This window comes from Penaeus japonicus, unplaced genomic scaffold (assembly GCF_977035675.1).
Source record: "Penaeus japonicus unplaced genomic scaffold, GWHDUDI00000001_assembly GWHDUDI00000009, whole genome shotgun sequence".
NCBI classification, from domain to species: domain Eukaryota; kingdom Metazoa; phylum Arthropoda; class Malacostraca; order Decapoda; family Penaeidae; genus Penaeus; species Penaeus japonicus.
This window is the reverse complement of record NW_028234411.1, coordinates 2,105,013-2,124,280: the sequence shown is the minus strand read 5'-3', so window position 1 is coordinate 2,124,280 and position 19,268 is coordinate 2,105,013. Positions and strand designations below refer to the sequence as shown.

At 41.1% G+C, this 19,268-nt stretch overlaps 3 protein-coding genes across 3 annotated transcripts in view; 1 reads left to right on the top strand and 2 right to left on the bottom strand.

Annotated features, from left to right (window-relative positions):
• The window catches only part of LOC147471218 (receptor-type tyrosine-protein phosphatase O-like), an 8,480-nt gene extending 1,029 nt beyond the window's left edge, over positions 1-7,451 (top strand). The window contains exons 3-6 of the mRNA XM_086539500.1: positions 422-570; positions 1,929-2,064; positions 4,923-4,978; positions 5,460-7,451. Coding sequence (XP_086395626.1) covers positions 422-570; positions 1,929-2,064; positions 4,923-4,978; positions 5,460-5,475 — 357 coding nt within the window. The 3' untranslated portion in view covers positions 5,476-7,451. The remainder of the gene's footprint in view (positions 1-421; positions 571-1,928; positions 2,065-4,922; positions 4,979-5,459) is intronic.
• Positions 7,452-7,973: 522 nt separating this feature from the next.
• On the bottom strand, positions 7,974-11,786 carry LOC122257857 (dolichol-phosphate mannosyltransferase subunit 1-like). The gene is made up of 6 exons (XM_086539465.1): positions 11,781-11,786; positions 11,515-11,640; positions 11,111-11,221; positions 10,450-10,640; positions 9,176-9,290; positions 7,974-8,649 (listed from the first exon to the last, which is right to left on the bottom strand). Exons 1-6 carry the CDS (start codon positions 11,784-11,786, stop codon positions 8,545-8,547), a joined length of 654 nt encoding a protein of 217 aa, XP_086395591.1. The 3' UTR covers positions 7,974-8,544.
• A 2,547-nt stretch (positions 11,787-14,333) lies between these two features.
• LOC147471217 (dolichol-phosphate mannosyltransferase subunit 1) lies at positions 14,334-18,159 on the bottom strand (the record flags this gene model as incomplete). The annotated part of the gene is given in 5 exon segments (XM_086539499.1): positions 14,334-15,011; positions 15,579-15,693; positions 17,000-17,190; positions 17,656-17,766; positions 18,060-18,159. Coding segments are annotated over 5 exon segments (622 nt in total), but the record flags the coding sequence as incomplete, so codon positions are not given.
• Between the last annotated feature and the right edge of the window lie 1,109 nt (positions 18,160-19,268).

Here is a 19,268-nt window from a genome sequence, read left to right as displayed (position 1 = left end):
CCCTCCTCCTCCTCCTCCTCCCATTCTCCTTCCTCTTCATCCTCCTCCTCCTCCTCTTCCTCCTCCTCCTCCTCCTCCTCCTCCTCCTCCTCCTCCTCCTCCTCCTCCTCCTCCTCCTCCACCACCCTTCCCTCCCCCTCCACCCCTCCCTCCCTCCCCCTTCTACAACCTCACCCCTTTCCCCCTTCCACCCTTCCCTCCCCCTCACCCTTCCTCTCGTACCCCTTCCACCCCTCCCTTCCTCCCCCTTTTACACCCTCTCCCCTCTCCCTCCCCCTCCACCCCTCATCCCTCACCCTCCCCCTCCACCCTTCCGTCCCCCTCCACCCTTCCCTCCCTCACCCTCCCTCACATACCCCCCTCCTCCTCCTCCCCAACCCCAACCCCAACCTCAAACCCCAACCCCCACACCCCCCTTTAGGGAGACGACCAACGTAGCTGCCTCCACTACCAGTTCGTCGGTTGGCCTGACATGGGTTGCCCGGCGTCTCCGCACGACCTCGTTTCCTTCGTGACGACTCTGAGGATCATCTTCGCCCTCGGGGAATTCCCCGTGATCGTCCATTGCAGGTGAGGGGGGGTAGAGGGGGGGTGGGGGGTTGGGAAGGGGGGTTAGGAGGGGGTGGTAGAGGGGATAAGTGAGGACTTCGGCGGCGGGGGGAGGGGGGAGGGGGGTTAGGAGGGGCTGGTAGAGGGGGTAAAGGGGGTAAGTGAGGACTTCGGCGGCGGGGGGAGGGGGTAGAGGGGGTTAGGGTGGTGTTTTGGGGGAATGGGGTGGGAAGGGAAGGAAAGAGGTTGGTAGTAGGAGGAGGGGGAAGAGATGGAAGTGAGAGGGAGAGTGGAAGAGAGAAAGGGAGGGAGGGAGAGAGATAGAGAGAGAGAGAGAGAGAGAGAGAGAGAGAGAGAGAGAGAGAGAGAGAGAGAGAGAGAGAGAGAGAGAGAGAGGAGAGAGAGAAAGAAAAAGAGAGAGGGAGAAAGAGAGAGAGAGAGAGAGAGAGAGAGAAAGAGAGAGAGAGAGAGAGAGAGAGAGAGAGAAAGAGAGAGAAAGAGGACAAATACAAACGAACAAACGCACACAAAATATTAGTCATTCCTAATAACTGTCTCGTATTTTTCTTTTGTCTCCGAGCTTCAAAATTCACACACAAAAAATGGCCAATCCAGATACTCACATTCCTACTTCATCTCTACTCCACCTCGCTCACACTCCACCTCGCTCCATTCCACTCTACTCCACCGCCGCCCTTTACTTCACTCCTCTGCACTCCCCCCCACGCCCTCTCAATCTAATCAACTCCCTCCCCTTTCTTCAAATTCTCTCCTCCGGTCCCTCACTCTACTCCATACTCCTCTCCGCTTTTCCCCTCATTCTAACCCACTCCCCTTTCCTCTCTCACTCCCTTCCCATCCATTCAACTCCTCTCCTCCTATTCCATCCATTACCTTCTCTCCCGTTCCTTCACTCTACTCCACTCAACTCCTCTCCGCCGTTCCCTTACTCTACTTCACTCCCCGCTCTCCCATCTCATCACTCTACTGACTTCCCACCCACTCCCCTCCCCTCTCCTCCCTCACTCCCCTCCCATCCATCCACTCCACTCCCCTTCCCTCCCTCACTCCTCCCTCACTCCCCTCCTTTTGCCTCATACCCCTTACACCCACTCCCCTCTCCTCCCTCCCCTCACCCCTCCTTCCTCACTTCAATCCCATCCATTCCACTCCATTCCACTCCATTCCCCTCTCCTCCCTCACTCCCCCTCCCCTCTCCTCCCTCACTCCCCTTCCCCTCCCCCCCTCCTCCCTCACTTCAATCCCATCCATTCCACTCCATTCCCCACTCCTCCCTCACTCCCCTCCCCCCTCCTCCCTCACTCCCCTCCCCCTCCTCCCTCACTCCACTCACCTCCACTCCTCCCTCACTCCCACAGCGCCGGAGTGGGTCGCACGGGCACCTTGATAGGCCTACACAACATCATGCAGGAGCTGGACGAAGGAAATGCCGTTAACATCTATGACTGCGTGTTGAAGATGAGGAACTGCAGGATGAACATGGTGCAGACACAGGTAGGATGTAGGATGGACTTGGTTCAGATACGGGTAGGATGTGGGATGGACTTAGTTCAGATACGGGTAGGACGTAGGAGGGACTTGGTTCAGATACGGGTAGGATGTAGGAGGGACTTGGTTCAGATACGGGTAGGATGTAGGAGGGACTTGGTTCAGATACGGGTAGGATGTAGGAGGGACTTGGTTCAGATACGGGTAGGATGTAGGGTGAGCATGGTTCAGATACGGGTAGGATGTAGGAGGGACTTGGTTCAGATACGGGTAGGATGTAGGAGGGACTTGGTTCAGATACGGGTAGGATGTAGGAGGGACTTGGTTCAGATACGGGTAGGATGTAGGAGGGACTTGGTTCAGATACGGGTAGGATGTAGGAGGGACTTGGTTCAGATACGGGTAGGATGTGGGATGGACATAGTTCAGATACGGGTAGGATGTAGGAGGGACTTGGTTCAGATACGGGTAGGATGTAGGAGGGACTTGGTTCAGATACGGGTGGGATGTAGGAGGGACTTGGTTCAGATACGGGTAGGATGTAGGATGGACTTGGTTCAGATACGGGTAGGATGTAGGAGGGACTTGGTTCAGATACGGGTAGGATGTAGGAGGGACTTGGTTCAGATACGGGTGGGATGTAGGGTGGACTTGGTTCAGATACGGGTAGGATGTAGGAGGGACTTGGTTCAGATACGGGTAGGATGTAGGAGGGACTTGGTTCAGATACGGGTAGGATGTGGGATGGACATAGTTCAGATACGGGTAGGATGTAGGAGGGACTTGGTTCAGATACGGGTAGGATGTGGGATGGACATAGTTCAGATACAGGTAGGATGTAGGAGGGACTTGGTTCAGATACGGGTAGGATGTAGGAGGGACTTGGTTCAGATACGGGTGGGATGTAGGGTGGACTTGGTTCAGATACGGGTAGGATGTAGGAGGGACTTGGTTCAGATACGGGTAGGATGTAAGGTGAGCATGGTTCAGATACGGGTAGGATGTAGGAGGGACTTGGTTCAGATACGGGTAGGATGTAGGAGGGACTTGGTTCATATACGGGTAGGATGTAAAGTGAGCATGGTTCAGATATGGGTAGGATGTAGGAGGGACTTGGTTCAGATACGGGTAGGATGTAGGAGGGACTTGGTTCATATACGGGTAGGATGTAAAGTGAGCATGGTTCAGATACGGGTAGGATGTAGGAGGGACTTGGTTCAGATACGGGTAGGATGTAGGAGGGACTTGGTTCATATACGGGTAGGATGTAAAGTGAGCATGGTTCAGATACGGGTAGGATGTAGGAGGGACTTGGTTCAGATACGGGTAGGATGTAGGAGGGACTTGGTTCAGATACGGGTAGGATGTAGGATGGACTTGGTTCAGATACGGGTAGGATGTAGGAGGGACTTGGTTCAGATACGGGTAGGATGTAAGGTGAGCATGGTTCAGATACGGGTAGGATGTAGGAGGGACTTGGTTCAGATACGGGTAGGATGTAAGGTGAGCATGGTTCAGATACGGGTAGGATGTAGGAGGGACTTGGTTCAGATACGGGTAGGATGTAGGAGGGACTTGGTTCAGATACGGGTAGGATGTAAGGTGAGCATGGTTCAGATACGGGTAGGATGTAGGAGGGACTTGGTTCAGATACGGGTAGGATGTAGGAGGGACTTGGTTCAGATACGGGTAGGATGTAAAGTGAGCATGGTTCAGATATGGGTAGGATGTAGGAGGGACTTGGTTCAGATATGGGTAGGATGTAGGAGGGACTTGGTTCAGATACGGGTAGGATGTAAAGTGAGCATGGTTCAGATATGGGTAGGATGTAGGAGGGACTTGGTTCAGATACGGGTAGGATGTAGGAGGGACTTGGTTCAGATACGGGTAGGATGTAGGAGGGACTTGGTTCAGATATGGGTAGGATGTAGGAGGGACTTGGTTCAGATACGGGTAGGATGTGGGATGGACTTGGTTCAGATACGGGTAGGATTTAGGATGGACTTAGTTCAGATACGGGTAGGATGTAGGATGAACATGGTTCAGACACAGGTAGGATGTAGGATGGACTTGGTTCAGATACGGGTAGGATGTAGGAGGGACTTGGTTCAGATACGGGTAGGATGTAGGATGGACTTGGTTCAGATACGGGTAGGATGTAGGGTGAGCATGGTTCAGATACGGGTAGGATGTAGGAGGGACTTGGTTCAGATACGGGTAGGATGTAGGAGGGACTTGGTTCAGATACGGGTAGGATGTAGGAGGGACTTGGTTCAGATACGGGTAGGATGTAGGGTGAGCATGGTTCAGATACGGGTAGGATGTAGGAGGGACTTGGTTCAGATACAGGTAGGATGTAGGAGGGACTTGGTTCAGATACGGGTAGGATGTAGGAGGGACTTGGTTCAGATACAGGTAGGATGTAGGAGGGACTTGGTTCAGATACGGGTAGGATGTAGGAGGGACTTGGTTCAGATACGGGTGGGATGTAGGAGGGACTTGGTTCAGATACGGGTAGGATGTAGGAGGGACTTGGTTCAGATACGGGTAGGATGTAGGAGGGACTTGGTTCAGATACGGGTAGGATGTAGGAGGGACTTGGTTCAGATACGGGTAGGATGTAGGAGGGACTTGGTTCAGATACGGGTAGGATGTAGGATGGATTTGGTTCAGATACGGGTAGGATATAAGATGAACATGCTACAGATACAGGGAGGAGGGGGGGGGGGTAGAGCAGGGTTTTTGGGCGGGGGGGGAGGGGTTGAGGAGGGTAGGTAAGTTTAGGATTGTGATATATGTGGATGATATGCTTCAGTTAATTACACTGTCTTTACTCAGTAACTGTTGTTTTGTTTTCCACACAGAAGCAATATGCTTACCTGTACCTGTGTGCTCTTGCGTATTACGAGCAGAAAAAAAGGTTAGTATTGTTTTTTTTTATGAATTTGGATTATAATGATGGATAGAATAAAACGTGTTTGGTAAATGTAGAATAAAAAAATAGGTTTTGTCATTTGAAATAAAAATGAGTGATACGATATTGATGATATTGCATATAATGATAGTAATATTTAATTGAATAAAACAATACCTAAAATCAATTATTACAAAAATAATAATAATAGCAATAATGAGAACCAAAGTTGTTTCTGGAAGATATTATATTACTGAATATTCCACGATTATGACCAACAAATAATAAAAAAAATAGTATAGTTATATAAAAGAATTGAAGTAATAAAGACGAATCTAGTTCTTACCCAAAATGTCACAGTCTTTTATCGCATTTTCACTCTTGTCACCGTGATACATATAATTTACTCCCTCGCCTGTTAGTATGATGTTGACTATTGCATACCTTGTTATTCTTTTCACACCCGTAATGTCACCACCACCAACAGAATTCAAGGATTTTGAAGACGTCAACGGCGTAGACCACTGACTGAAGAGATGACGTCACTGGAGGACGAAAAAAGGGCGGGAAAAAGGCGCGAAAGTGTGTTCGTGTTTGTGTCGAAACGTGACTTCGGATGCGTGGAGGATCGATCACCTTTTTGTCACTTAATGAGGGATAGATATTTCATTTGTTTTAAATGGCTTCTGCTGTTTTGTTTTGTTTTTAGTTTTTTCCTCTCTCTATCTTTTTCGTGTTTTTTTTTTTCTTCTTCTTTTTCCTCTTTTGTTTATGTTTTTTCTTCTTTTCCTTTTTCGTTTTCTTTAAGATGGCGAAGAAACGCGGGAGAGGTTGTCGACTCCCTCTGAAGGCAATATGTCTAAATGATTGAATTACTTATCATCATCAACCTGTTAATTATCAGGTATGATCACCAATCTATCACTTTGTCATCAGCCGTCACTTTGAAATCTATGTCGTGCATAATGTCACATTTTCCATCTGTAAATATTATTTGTATATAAATCGAGGAACAATTTGATTAATGCTGAAACTTTAGACCATTTTATAATAATCAAGACAAGGCGACTATTGTAGAACATTCACGAACGAAAAGCCATTTTCAGAAATTAAAAATAAAAAAGAATTATATTTCATAAAAAGTACTTAAAAATGTATGTTGAACATGTGTACTTGAGTTATAGTTAACCTAAAACGGGGCGCAATTTTGGTTGCTGGCTTTATAAACAAGCGATTCCACCAAATGGTTGTCAATCCTTTTGCACGTTTGGTTATTCCTTTGTTTGCCTTCCACGTGCTACAGTTGTTAGATATGATGTTTAGTTGTATATATTATCCATTTTAGCGGAGATGTTTTTGTTTTTTTCCTCACTTGACCCTTTTACAGTCTAGAAAAGATCGTTATTATCTGTTTATGTAAATTATGTTGGACTTGTTTAATAAAGAAAGTAGCTTTCTTCCAGAATTTTGCTATGGACAGTAAAATTATATTTGTATATACGTTTTACATAAATATATAAACACTGTATGAATAAAAAACAATTAGTCTACTCCAGCAGCATTTGGAAACCCTCGTTTGTCTATATGAATATGTATATGTATATGTAACCAGTCCATATTACTCGTCAACGTTACTCGTTACTCGCAACCCATCCCCAATGTCCTCGCCAGAAGACAAACCAAAAAACGACTAAACAGAAGAGGGCGGGGGGGGGGGGGCGTGAAGACAAATCTGGTGTCGAGTATACCAGCAGGTACCACGTGGCCAGCGGGTTGACACTAGGGTGAAGCAGGAAAATCATTTTAAAAATTAGAATTATTAAAAATTATTATTATTAAAAAGTAGAATTATTAAAAAAGCAGTGAGAAAGTTTAGGAAAAGGCATAGTCAGGGAAAGGGTGAGGTCTAAAGTGATTTATAATAGATTGGTTCCCGATAGGTTTGAGGAAAGGGTATGCACGAGAGGTCAGGAGAGGTCATACTGCGTAAAACTATCATTTTTTTCTAATACATTTTCTTTTTCATATGATTGGAGTAATTATTAACATCATGAAGATTGTCACTCTATTCCAAAATCAACCTCAAAGTGACGTAATGCCAAAGGGAATATTTTTTGCCCCCCTCTCTCTATAGTGCTTGCCTCAGTGCATACAAGCCCGGCGAAGCATCTGCTCCGCAAACCTAGCTTATCCTTATCTTTCCCTCATGCCCCTGGGGGAGTACATGTATATATTCACTCCGGTGTCGACAGGTTAATGTTTATATGTGATTATTAAACTTACACAAAAGTAAAGTATGTAGGTTTGATTCCATGTATTCAACATGTGCTTCATTCTAGTATATTACTGTAATCTGCTTTTATGTAAAGTAATGTGTGTCATTGCCTATGTATGTGTTTAAAAACTGGAGAGGGTATTGTTTTGCTTTACAATCCTTATTCATTTCTGATAATTTAGCCAAAATAAAGATGATTTTTCTCATTGTTTTTTTTTTCCACCCACATCTTTTCGTAATAAATCCCAAAGTGTGTTCTCCACCAAAGAAGTGAAATATATAAAAATATAGTGAAAAGAAGACAGAAATATGTACTAAAGGTTTTTTTTCCACGATATTCTGCTTTCGAATATTTCCAATATGGACTTTTATTTCAGTCTTTCCTTCGTAAATGTTTTGGTATTTTCTCCTTTAGTTTCATTATTATTGTAACTGTTCTTATAGTCATTAGTTCATTTGCTGTTATTATCATTATATTTTACCATTGTGCTCAATATCATATTATGATTTATAGTTATCATTATTTCTGTTATTAATATCAGCATTATTATTGTTATTATTAGACAATGTCATCATTTTCATAATCATTATTCCTTAGCTGCTCATACTTCATTATCATAACCATCCTCTTTCCACTCCCTTTATTTCCACCTTCCCCATTCCCTTCAATACTTCAAAATGGAGAAATCTCGAAGCAAAACAGCTGGGGTTACTGAGAGAGCAGGAAGATGCATTTAGTATTTATTTATAACAAGTATAATTTAACATTACAACAAGTGACATCGAGTTATCAGTTACTGATACTTTATAAGAGTATTCATACTGGAATGTTTGTTTTGTCTTTTACATATAGCAATATTACTTCACTATAAAAATGTAAAAAAACACATACATTTTTTTTTTGTTTTTTTGTTTTTTTTTTGGTCAGTAACAGAAATATACATCAAGTTCAAAAGGCACCAGATCTATCCCTAAACTCTGTATCAAAATAATTTCATCTGCAAAATCACGTATCATATACAGGTCCATACACACACACATACACTCACTCATAAATATTTCTCCCGAAGAACGAACCGACCGACCACGCCTTTCAACCCTCTTATCGTTCTGATATACTTCCCTTGTGAAAATTCATGTTTCAAATGAACATGTTCCCTCTTCAACAACCCTAAGCACACTTTCCACCCACATAAGTACGAGCCTTTCCTTGTTGCCATTCCTGTTAATACTGCGAAGTCGTCTTCTCAGTCGATGCCGTTTTAGTGGCGAAGGAAGGCTCCCTTACCATCCTGATTTAGGTTGTGGCAAAGAGGTAGAGGAGTCCTTTGACGAACCCAATGATTTCTGATCCTCCGAGCTTACTCTCGCCGTAGACGCGGTCGACGAAGCTAATGGGAACCTGTAAGAAAAGAAATATCTATATAAAGATATATATTACAGACTCATCAATATTGTATATAACTGTGGAAAATTATAATTTTTTCTAACAATAATTTTTTTAATCTATTTTCATTGATGATGACAAAATTTAATAAAAATGTTCATGCATATACCTAGCTGGCCCTTTCAGCTTCATTGCATACATATTTTTTCATTCCCTTACAAATTTCTTATTCTTTTTCCCTACCACATACAAATAATTGACTCGGTCTCTCAATACGCATCCATCTTTTTTTCCTTCCTCAATGTCTCCTGCTCGTGTCTGACCCTCTCTGAAAATAACTCCTCTCTTCGGTCTGTCTTCATCCCTCCCTTTGCATTAGTCATGTTGAACTTTTCCTGATCTCCCCCCCCCCTCCCCCCCGACCCCTAAACCAACGGCTCCCTCCATCTCTGCCCTCAATACTTCCCACTCGTTTCGGCCGCACCATGCAGACAAGCCTCCCCTAGATTGGAGACGTGTATTTGCCCCCAATTTCCCTCACCTCTCCGACGGTGTAGCCAAACTGCCGCGCACGAATGATCATCTCCATCTGGAAGACGTAGCCCTTGCTCACACAGGACTCCACCAGCTTCTGTAGCACCTCCTTCCGGTAGAGCCTGAAACGAGACTTTGTTGAACGTCTTGCGAGAAACGTGGGATAAGTTGGATGGTGTGGTGTCTAATAAGGATGTCAATACATACAAAGACACTAAACACACTCTAAGTAAACTGTTTATTTCTGGTCAAATCTGGCAAGACTTTTTCATATACTAATGACTGAATATAATCAGAAAAGAAATAATTTTGTGCAAATGTAAATAAATGTATACTATTACTGCATAATGAAGTGAAACAACCCCCTCCCCCTTGTAAGATAAAATGCAAAGATTTTACACCTACAGATGAATACCAATTTATGAATAACAGTAATAGTAACATAATAACATTAACAATAATAACAATAATAATGACATTAATAATAATGATAATAACAAAAATAGAAACAACAACTACAATAATAACAATATAATCAATAATAATATTAATAACAACAATAATAATAGTAACACAGCTGCTAATAACAATAATAATCACACTAATGACAGCCATACCAATACGAATACTAATACTACTAATAATGAAATACTAACGCCACCACCAGTCACTCAGCATCACAAATAAAAACCCAAAAGCCATAACTATACCTTCTTTCCTCTTCTAAAATAATCCAAACAAAACTTTAACCTTCTGAATACAAACGACTACCACCGCACTCGTATATACTGAAAAGGGGGTCTCCTTGACCTATAAACTTCTTGTGCCAGAGCTTAGAGCAGATGAATGCTGAAATGGGACTCTCTGCGGAACTTTAACTGCTCCAATGTGGTCTGGTAATAACAAGCCAGCATCTATTACGTTGCGAAGATCAATAGAGATGAGCCAGATGACAATGAGACTAAGTGGGGTGTCATCAAAGTCAAAAGAAGAAGAAGAAGACGAAGAAGAAGAAGAGGACGAAGACAAAGAAGAAGAAGACAAAGAAGAAGAAGAAGAAGAAGACGAAGACAAAGAAGAAGAAGAAGACGAAGACGAAGAAGAAGACAAAGAAGAAGACGAAGAAGAAGACGAAGAAGAAGACGAAGACAAAGAAGAAGAAGAAGACGAAAACAAAGAAGAAGAAGAAGAAGACAAAGAAGAAGAAGACGAAGATAAAGAAGAAGACAAAGAAGAAGACGAAGAAGAGCTACCACGAACCAGTCGGCAGCTGGCGATTACCTGAAGGATCCAGTCAGGTCCGATGCCCCGGGCCTGAGGAGGACCTGTGTCACGTAGTTGGCCCCTCGGCTGATGATCTTGCGCTTGAGGTCCCATCCGTACACTCCCCCGTCCCCTACGTACCGCGTGCCGGAGACCACGTCGTACTTGCCCTCCTTCTGTTTCTTGATGAACTCAGGAATGAACTTGGGCTGTGAAGATGGGGTTCGGTTAGCAGGGTTTTTTTTTTTTTTTTTTTTTTTTGTGTGTGTGTGTGTGTGTGTGTGTGTGTGTGTGTGTGTGTGTGTGTGTGTGTGTGTGTGTGTGTGTGTGTGTGTGTGTGTGTGTGTGTGTGTGTGTGTGTTGACTAGATTTATGGAAAAGTGGTGTGCACACCCATTGGGAAAGACAAACACATGAGAGAGAGAGAGATAGATAGAGAGAGAGAGAGAGTGTGTGTATTAAATGTCATCTTCACCCTAAAGAAAGGCTTTTACATGCATTATTGGCATAATAGCATATTTCTCTTTCAATAAAAACTTAATAAAAAATAAAAACATTAATAGAACCTAGATTGATATTTGTAGTAAAATAGAACCGAAGGAAGATAAACAAAAATAAGAACAAGACCCTGAGTATATATATACGACACAACGACAGAAAATTGTTGATTCTCCCTTACATGGTGTGATAAATCAGCATCCATGATGATGACATAGTTTCCTGTAGCATGTTTTATGCCATGGATGTATGCTGTTCCTAGGCCCAGCTTCTTCGCTCTCGGCCGCAGAACCTGTTGTGGGAAAAGGCAATTGAGAGGAACTTTAGTTTCAGAAATTGTCTATTTATATATGTCAACCTATGTATATGATTGTCTTATCTTTTCAATGTGTTGAACATAGCATCCAGAGAGTTGTGAACAGGTATGATATGCAATGAATGCTAAATATATTGCTCTATATATCAATAACATACTACTACTACGTCATCCTTTCTTAAGAGTATTTGATAAATACTGGATAGATATCTCTGAATATCTGATTAAAAAATAAAATAAAAATAAAAACAGAACAAATACAAACTTACAATTCTGTCTTCCCCATAAATCTCTTGCAACTTCTTTGCAACTTCCAGTGTGCCGTCTGGGGACCCATCATCAATCACGATAATCTCGTAGTTGATGTTGCTGAAAATCAAAGAAAAGTTCAGTAACTTTACTCAACACTGTGTTTATAACAGTGATTCCAGTTCAAGATATACATAAACAATGCACCCAGAAGATTTATCATCAAATGAGCAACCAGATCAATCTCAATCCGGCAAGAAAACACAGGTTGACCTTTTCACCACACTGCCATTAACCCAATCCCGACGGGCCCGGCTAGAAGTGGCAACCCCCTACGCCAGGCCTATGCAATATCGCTTCGGGGACGTCACACAGGTGTGTTGCCCCGTCATCAGGCACTTTGCTGTGTCACACGGGTGTGACACACTGTCATCATTGGGTTAAGCAGGCAGCCACAATTGCTGTGCACATGCTATGTTGTGCAGGTAACTAATGTAGGAAGAGATATCCAGCTTTTAAATGTTTTTTGTCATCTTCCCACAGGTCCCTTGTGTCTGCTGGATGGGGGAGGGAGGGGGAGGTGGGGTGGGGAGGTTGTTAACTTTGAAACTAAAGGCTTGTGCCAAAAATGAAGATCAGAGTTATACTAATTAGAAAAGATATGATAAAAAATTGATATTTGTCTCTAAAAAACAATGTCACAATCAGAAAAGTCATATGCCACTGGTTGCCTCCTTCCAATGAGCACGAAATTCCAGGCCTATCAGTATTCCCGGCAACAGCCAATAAACCTCCACAATGTATATTTTGGAAAAGGATTTTGTAAACTCCCCTAAACTTCAAGCTCTATCATGCTAGATTGTATATGGGTAGCACGTAATATTGTAGGCCTTACATCACAGACCTCGCCAAGTATCTAAATCACTTCATTCGTATATCAAGATCAAATTCTGATTCTCTTTTGGTTACCAGCAGTGTCCTGTCTGTGTGCCTAGGTGGACTGCACTCTGACGGTGCAATTTTGGTTGCTGGCTTTATAAACAAGCGACTCCACCAAATGGTTGTCAAGCCTTTTGCACGTTTGGTTATTCCTTTGTTTGCCTTCCACGTTAGATATGATGTTTAGTTGTATATATTATCGGTTTTAGCGGTGATGTTTTTTTGTTTTTTTTTCCTCACTTGCCCCTTTTACAGTCTAGAAAAAAATCGTAATTATGTGTTTATGCAGATTATGTTGGACTTGTTTAATAAAGAAAGTAGCTTTCTTCCGGAATTTTGTTATGGACAGTAAAATTATATTTGTATATACGTTTTACATAAATATATAAACACTGTATGAATAAAAAACAGTTAGTCTACTCCAGCAGCATTTGGAAACCCTCGTTTGTGTCTCTATGAATATGTATATGTATATGCAACGAGTACATATTACTCGTCAACGTTACTCGTTACTCGTCAACGTTACTCGTTACTCGCAACTCACCCCCAATGTCCTCGCCAGAAGACAAGACAAACCAAAAAACGACTAAGCAGAAGAGGGCGGGGGGGGGGGGTGAAGACAAATCTGGTGTCGAGTATACCAGCAGGTACCGCGTGGCCAGCGGGTTGACACTAGGGTGAGGCAGGAAAATTATTTTAAAGATTAAAATTATTAAAAAATATTATTATTAAAATGTAAATTTATTAAAAAAGCAGTGAGAAAGTTTAGGAAAAGCCATAGTCAGGGAAAGGGTGAGGTCTAAAGTGATTTATAATATTTTGGTTCTCGATAGGTTTGAGGAAAGGGTATGCACGAGAGGTCAGGTGAGGTCATACTGCATAAAACTATCATTTTTTTTCTAATACATTTTCTTTTTCATATGATTGGAGTAATTATTAACATCATGAAGATTGTAACTCTATTCCAAAATCAACCTCAAAGTGACGTAATGCCAAATGGAATATTTTTTGCCCCCCCTCTCTCTATAGTGCTTGCCTCGGTGCATACAAGCCCGGCGAAGCATCTGCTCCGCAAACCTAGCTTATCCTTATCTTTCCCTCATGCCCCTGGGGGAGTACATGTATATATTCACTCCGGTGTCGACAGGTTAATGTTTATATATGATTATTAAACTTACACAAAAGTAATGTAGGTTTGATTCCATGTATTCAACATTTGCTTCATTCTAGTATGTTACTGTAATCTGCTTTTATGTAAAGTAATATATGTCATTGCATATGTAGTATGTGTTTAAAAACTGGAGAGGGTATTTTTTTTTGCTTTACAATCCTTATTCATTGCTGATAATTTAGCCAAAATAAAGATGATTTTTCTCATTGTTTTTTTTCCTCCCACATCTTTCCGTAATTAATCCCAAAGTGTGTTCTCCACCAAAGAAGTGAAATATATAAAAATATAGTGAAAAGAAGATAGAAATATGTACTAAAGGTTTTTTTCCACGATATTCTGCTTTCGAATACTTCCAATATGGACTTTTATTTCAATCTTTCCTTTGTAAATGTTTTGGTATTTTCTCCTTTAGTTTCAATATTATTGTTATTGTTTTTATCATCATTAATTTATTTGCTGTTATTATCAATATTATATTTTACCATTGTGCTCAATATCATATTATGATTTATGTTTATCATTATTTCTGTTATTAATAATCATCTGCATTATCACTGTTATTAGACAATGTCATCATTTTCATAATCATTATTCCTTAGCTGCTCATACTTCATTATCATAACCATCCTCTTTCCACTACCTTTATTCCCACCTTCCCCATTCCCTTCAATACTTCAAAATGGAGCAATCTTTAAGCAAAACAGCTGGGGGTACTGAGAGAGCAGGAAGATAGATGCATTTAGTATTTATTTATAACAAGTATAATTTAACATTACAACAAGTGACATCGAGTTATCAGTTACTGATACTTTATAAGAGTATTCATACTGGAATGTTTGTTTTATCTTTTACATATAGCAATATTACTTCACTATAAAAATGTAAAAAAACACATACACTTTTTTTTTTTTTTTTTTTTTTTTTTTTTGTCAGTAACAGAAATATACATCAAGTTCAAAAGGCACCAGATCTATCCCTAAACTCTGTATCAAAATAATTTCATCTGCAAAATCACGTATCATATACAGGTCCATACGCACACACATACACTCACTCATAAATATTTCTCCCGAAGAATGAACCAACTGACCACGCCTTTCAACCCTCTTATCATTCTGATATACTTCCCTTGTGAAAATTCATGTTTGAAATGAACACGTTCCCTCTTCAACAACCCTAAGCACACTTTCCATCCACATAAGTACGAGCCCTTCCTTGTTGCCATTCCTGTTAATACTGCAAAGTCGTCTTCTCAGTCGATGCCGTTTTAGTGGCAAAGGAAGGCTCCCTCGCCATCCCGATTTAGGTTGTGGCAAAGAGGTAGAGGAGTCCTTTGACGAACCCAATGATTTCTGATCCTCCGAGCTTACTCTCGCCGTAGACGCGGTCGACGAAGCTAATGGGAACCTGTAAGAAAAGAAATATCTATATGAAGATATGTATTACAGACTCATCTTACTCTTTTGCACGTACAATCTTATCATCAATGTTGTATATAACTGAGGAAAATTATATATCTGACAATCAATTTTTTTTAATCTATTTTCATAGATGATGACAAAATTTAATAAAAATTTTCATGCATATATCTAGCTGGCCCTTTCTGCATAAGTAAATTACTAACTTTCACCTTCATTGCATACATATTTTTTCATTCCCTTACAAATTTCTTATTCTTTTTCCCTACCATAAACAAAATAATTGGCTCGGTCTCTCAATACGCATCCATCTTTTTTTTCCTTCCTCAATGTCTCCTGCTCGTGTCTGACCCTCTCTGAAAATAACTCCTCTCTTCGGTCTGTCTCCCTTCCTCCTTCCTTCCTTTCTTTCCTGATCCCCCCTCCCTCCCTCCCGAACCCTAAACCAACGCCTCCCTCCATCTCTGCCCTCAATGCTTCCCACTCGTTTCGGCCGCACCATGCAGACAACCCTCCCCTAGATTGGAGACGTGTATTTGCCCCCAATTTCCCTCACCTCTCCGACGGTGTAGCCAAACTGCCGCGCACGAATGATCATCTCCATCTGGAAGACGTAGCCCTTGCTCACACAGGACTCCACCAGCTTCTGCAGCACCTCCTTCCGGTAGAGCCTGAAACGAGACTTTGTTGAACGTCTCACGAGAAACGAGGGAAAAGCTGGATGGTGTGGCGTCTATGGCTCACCTTCGGATTATGAATCCCTTGGCACTGAATGAAGGAAAAAAGGAATAGGAAAGAGTAAAGAAAAATATAGAGCACGTAATCCTTCTGCTTTTTAGGGGGTGGGGGGCATCATTAGCTTATCAGCTAAACATTTTACGTTTTATGAAAAACTATGGTAAAAGTAAAAGAAAATGAACAGATTATGCTAATTAAATATATCCATCTATCTTTTCTTCTTTCAATTCAAAGTAACAAGGATGCAAATACATACAAAGACACTAACCACACTAAGTAAAATTTTAATCTGTGGTCAAATCAGACAAATCTTTTCTTATATACTAATGACTGAATATAATCAGAAAAGAAATAATTTTGTGCAAATGTAAATATATGTATACTATTATTGAATGATATAGTGAAACATCCCTCTCCCCCTTGTAAGATAAAATGCAAAGAATTTAAACCTACGGAAGAATACCAATTTACCAATAACAGTAATAATAACAATAATAGTAACAACATTAACAATAATAACATTGGTAATAACAAAAACAGAAACAACAACAATAATAACAATATTATCAATAATAATATCAATAACAACAATAATAATAATAACACAGCTGCTAATAACAATAATAATCACACTAATGACAGCCATACCAATACGAATACTAATACTACTAATAATGAAATACTAACGCCACCACCAGTCACTCAGCATCACAAATAAAAACCCAAAAGCCATAACTAAACCTTCTTTCCTCTTCTAAAATAATCCAAACAAAACTTTAACCTTCTGAATACAAACGACTACCTCCGCACTCGTATATACTGAAAAGGGGGTCTCCTCGACCTATAAACTTCTTGTGCCAGAGCTTAGAGCAGATGAATGCTGAAACGGGACTCTCTGCGGAACTTTAACGCTCCAATGTAGTTTGGTAACAAGCCAGCATCTATTACGTTGCTAAGATCAACAGGGATGAGCCAGATGACAATGAGACTAAGTGGGGTGTCATCAAAGTAAAAAGAAGAAGAAAAAGATGAAGAAGAAGAAGAAGAAGAAGAAGAAGAAGAAGAAGACAAAGAAGAAGAAGACGAAGACGAAGACGAACACGAACACGAAGACGAAGACGAAGACAAAGAAGAAGAAGAAGACGAAGACGAAGACGAAGACAAAGAAGAAGAAGAAGACGAAGACAAAGAAGAATACGAAGAAGAGCTACCAAAAACCAGTCGGCAGCTGGCGATTACCTGAAGGATCCGGTCAGGTCCGATGCCCCGGGCCTGAGGAGGACCTGTGTCACGTAGTTGGCCCCTCGGCTGATGATCTTGCGCTTGAGGTCCCATCCGTACACTCCCCCGTCCCCCACGTACCGCGTGCCGGAGACCACGTCGTACTTGCCCTCCTTCTGTTTCTTGATGAACTCAGGAATGAACTTGGGCTGTGAAGATGGGGTTCGGTTAGCAAGTTTTTTTTTTTTTTTTGTGTTGACTAGATTTATGGAAAAGTGGTGTGCACACCCATTGGGACAGACAAACACATATGAGAGAGAGAGAGAGAGAGAGAGAGAGAGAGAGAGAGAGAGTGTGTGTGTGTCTGTGTGTGTGTGTGTGTGTGTGTGTGTGTGTGTGTGTGTGTGTGTGTGTGTGTGTGTGTGTGTGTGTGTGTGTGTGTGTGAGTGTGAAGTGTCATCATCACCCTAAAGAAAGGCTTTTACATACATTATTGGCATAATAGCATATTTCTTTTTCAATAAGAAGTTAATAAAAAATAAATAAAAACATTAATAGAACCTAAATTGATATTTGTAGTAAAATAGAACCAAAGGAAGATAAACAAAAATAAGAACGAGACCCTGAGTATATATATACGACACAACGACAGAAAATTGTTGATTCTCCCTTACATGGTGTGATAAATCAGCATCCATGATGATGACATAGTTTCCTGTAGCATGTTTTATGCCATGGATGTATGCTGTCCCTAGACCCAGCTTCTTCGCTCTCGGCCGCAGAACCTGTTGTGGGAAAAGGCAATTGAGAGGAACTTTTGTTTCAGAAATTGTCAATTTATATATGTCAACCTATGTATATGAATGTCTTATCTTTTCAATGTGTTGTACATGGCATCCAGAAAGTTGTGAACAGGTATGATATGAAATGTATGCTAAATATATTGCTCTATATATCAATAACATACTACTACTACGTCATCCTTTCTTAGGAGTATTTGATAAATACTGGATAGACATCTCTGAATATCTGAGTAAAAAATAAAATAAAAATAAAAACAAAACAAATACAAACTTACAATTCTGTCTTCCCCATAAATCTCTTGCAACTTCTTTGCAACTTCCAGTGTGCCGTCTGGGGACCCATCATCAATCACAATAATCTCGTAGTTGATGTTGCTGAAAATCAATGAAAAGTTCAGTAACTTTACTTAACATCACCGAAAAGTTCAGTAACTTTACTTAAGACTGTGTTTATAACAGTGATTCCAGTTCAAGATATACATAAACAATGCACCCAGAAGATTTATTATCAAATGAGCAACCAGATCAATCTCAATCTGGCAAGAAAATGCATAGAGGTTTTTTAGTTGACCTTTTCACCACACTGCCATTAAGCACAGAGGCAGACACAATTGCTGTGCACATGCTATGTTGTGCAGGTAACTAATGTAGGAAGAGATATCCAGCTTTTAAATGTTTTTTGTCATCTTCCCACAGGTCCCTTGTGTCTGCTGGATGGGGGAGGGAAGGGGAGGGGGAGGTGGGGTTGTTAACTTTGAAACTAAAGGCTTGTGCCAAAAATGAAGATCAGAGTTATAATTAGAAAAGATATTATAAAAAAAATTATATTTGTCTCTGAAAAACAATGTCACAATCAGAAAAGTCATATGCCACTGGCTGCCTCCTTCCAGTGAGCACTGAATTCCAGGCCTATCAGTATTCCCTGCAACAGCCAACAAACCTCCACAATGTATATTTTGGAAAAGGATTTTGTAAACTCCCCTAAACTTCAAGCTCTATCATGCTAGATTGTATAAGTGTAGCACGTAAAATTGTAGGCCTTACATCACAGACCACAGCAAGTATCTAAATCACTTCATTCGTATATCAAGATCAAATTCTGATTCTCTTTTGGTTACCAGCAGTGTCCTGTCTGTGTGCCTAGGTGGACTGCACTCTGGCGGTGCAATTTTGGTTGCTGGCTTTATAACAAGCGACTCCACCAAATGGTTGTCAAGCCTTTTGCACGTTTGGTTATTCCTTTGTTTGCCTTCCACGTGCTACAGTTGTTAGATATGATGTTTAGTTGTATATTTTATCCATTTTAGCGGCGATGTTTTTTTTTCACTTGCCCCTTTTACAGTCTAGAAAAAATCGTAATTATGTGTTTATGTAGATTATGTTGGACTTGTTTAATAAAGAAAGTAGCTTTGTTCAGGAATTTTGCTATAGACAGTAAAATTATTTTATATATACGTTTTACATAAATATATAAACACTGTATG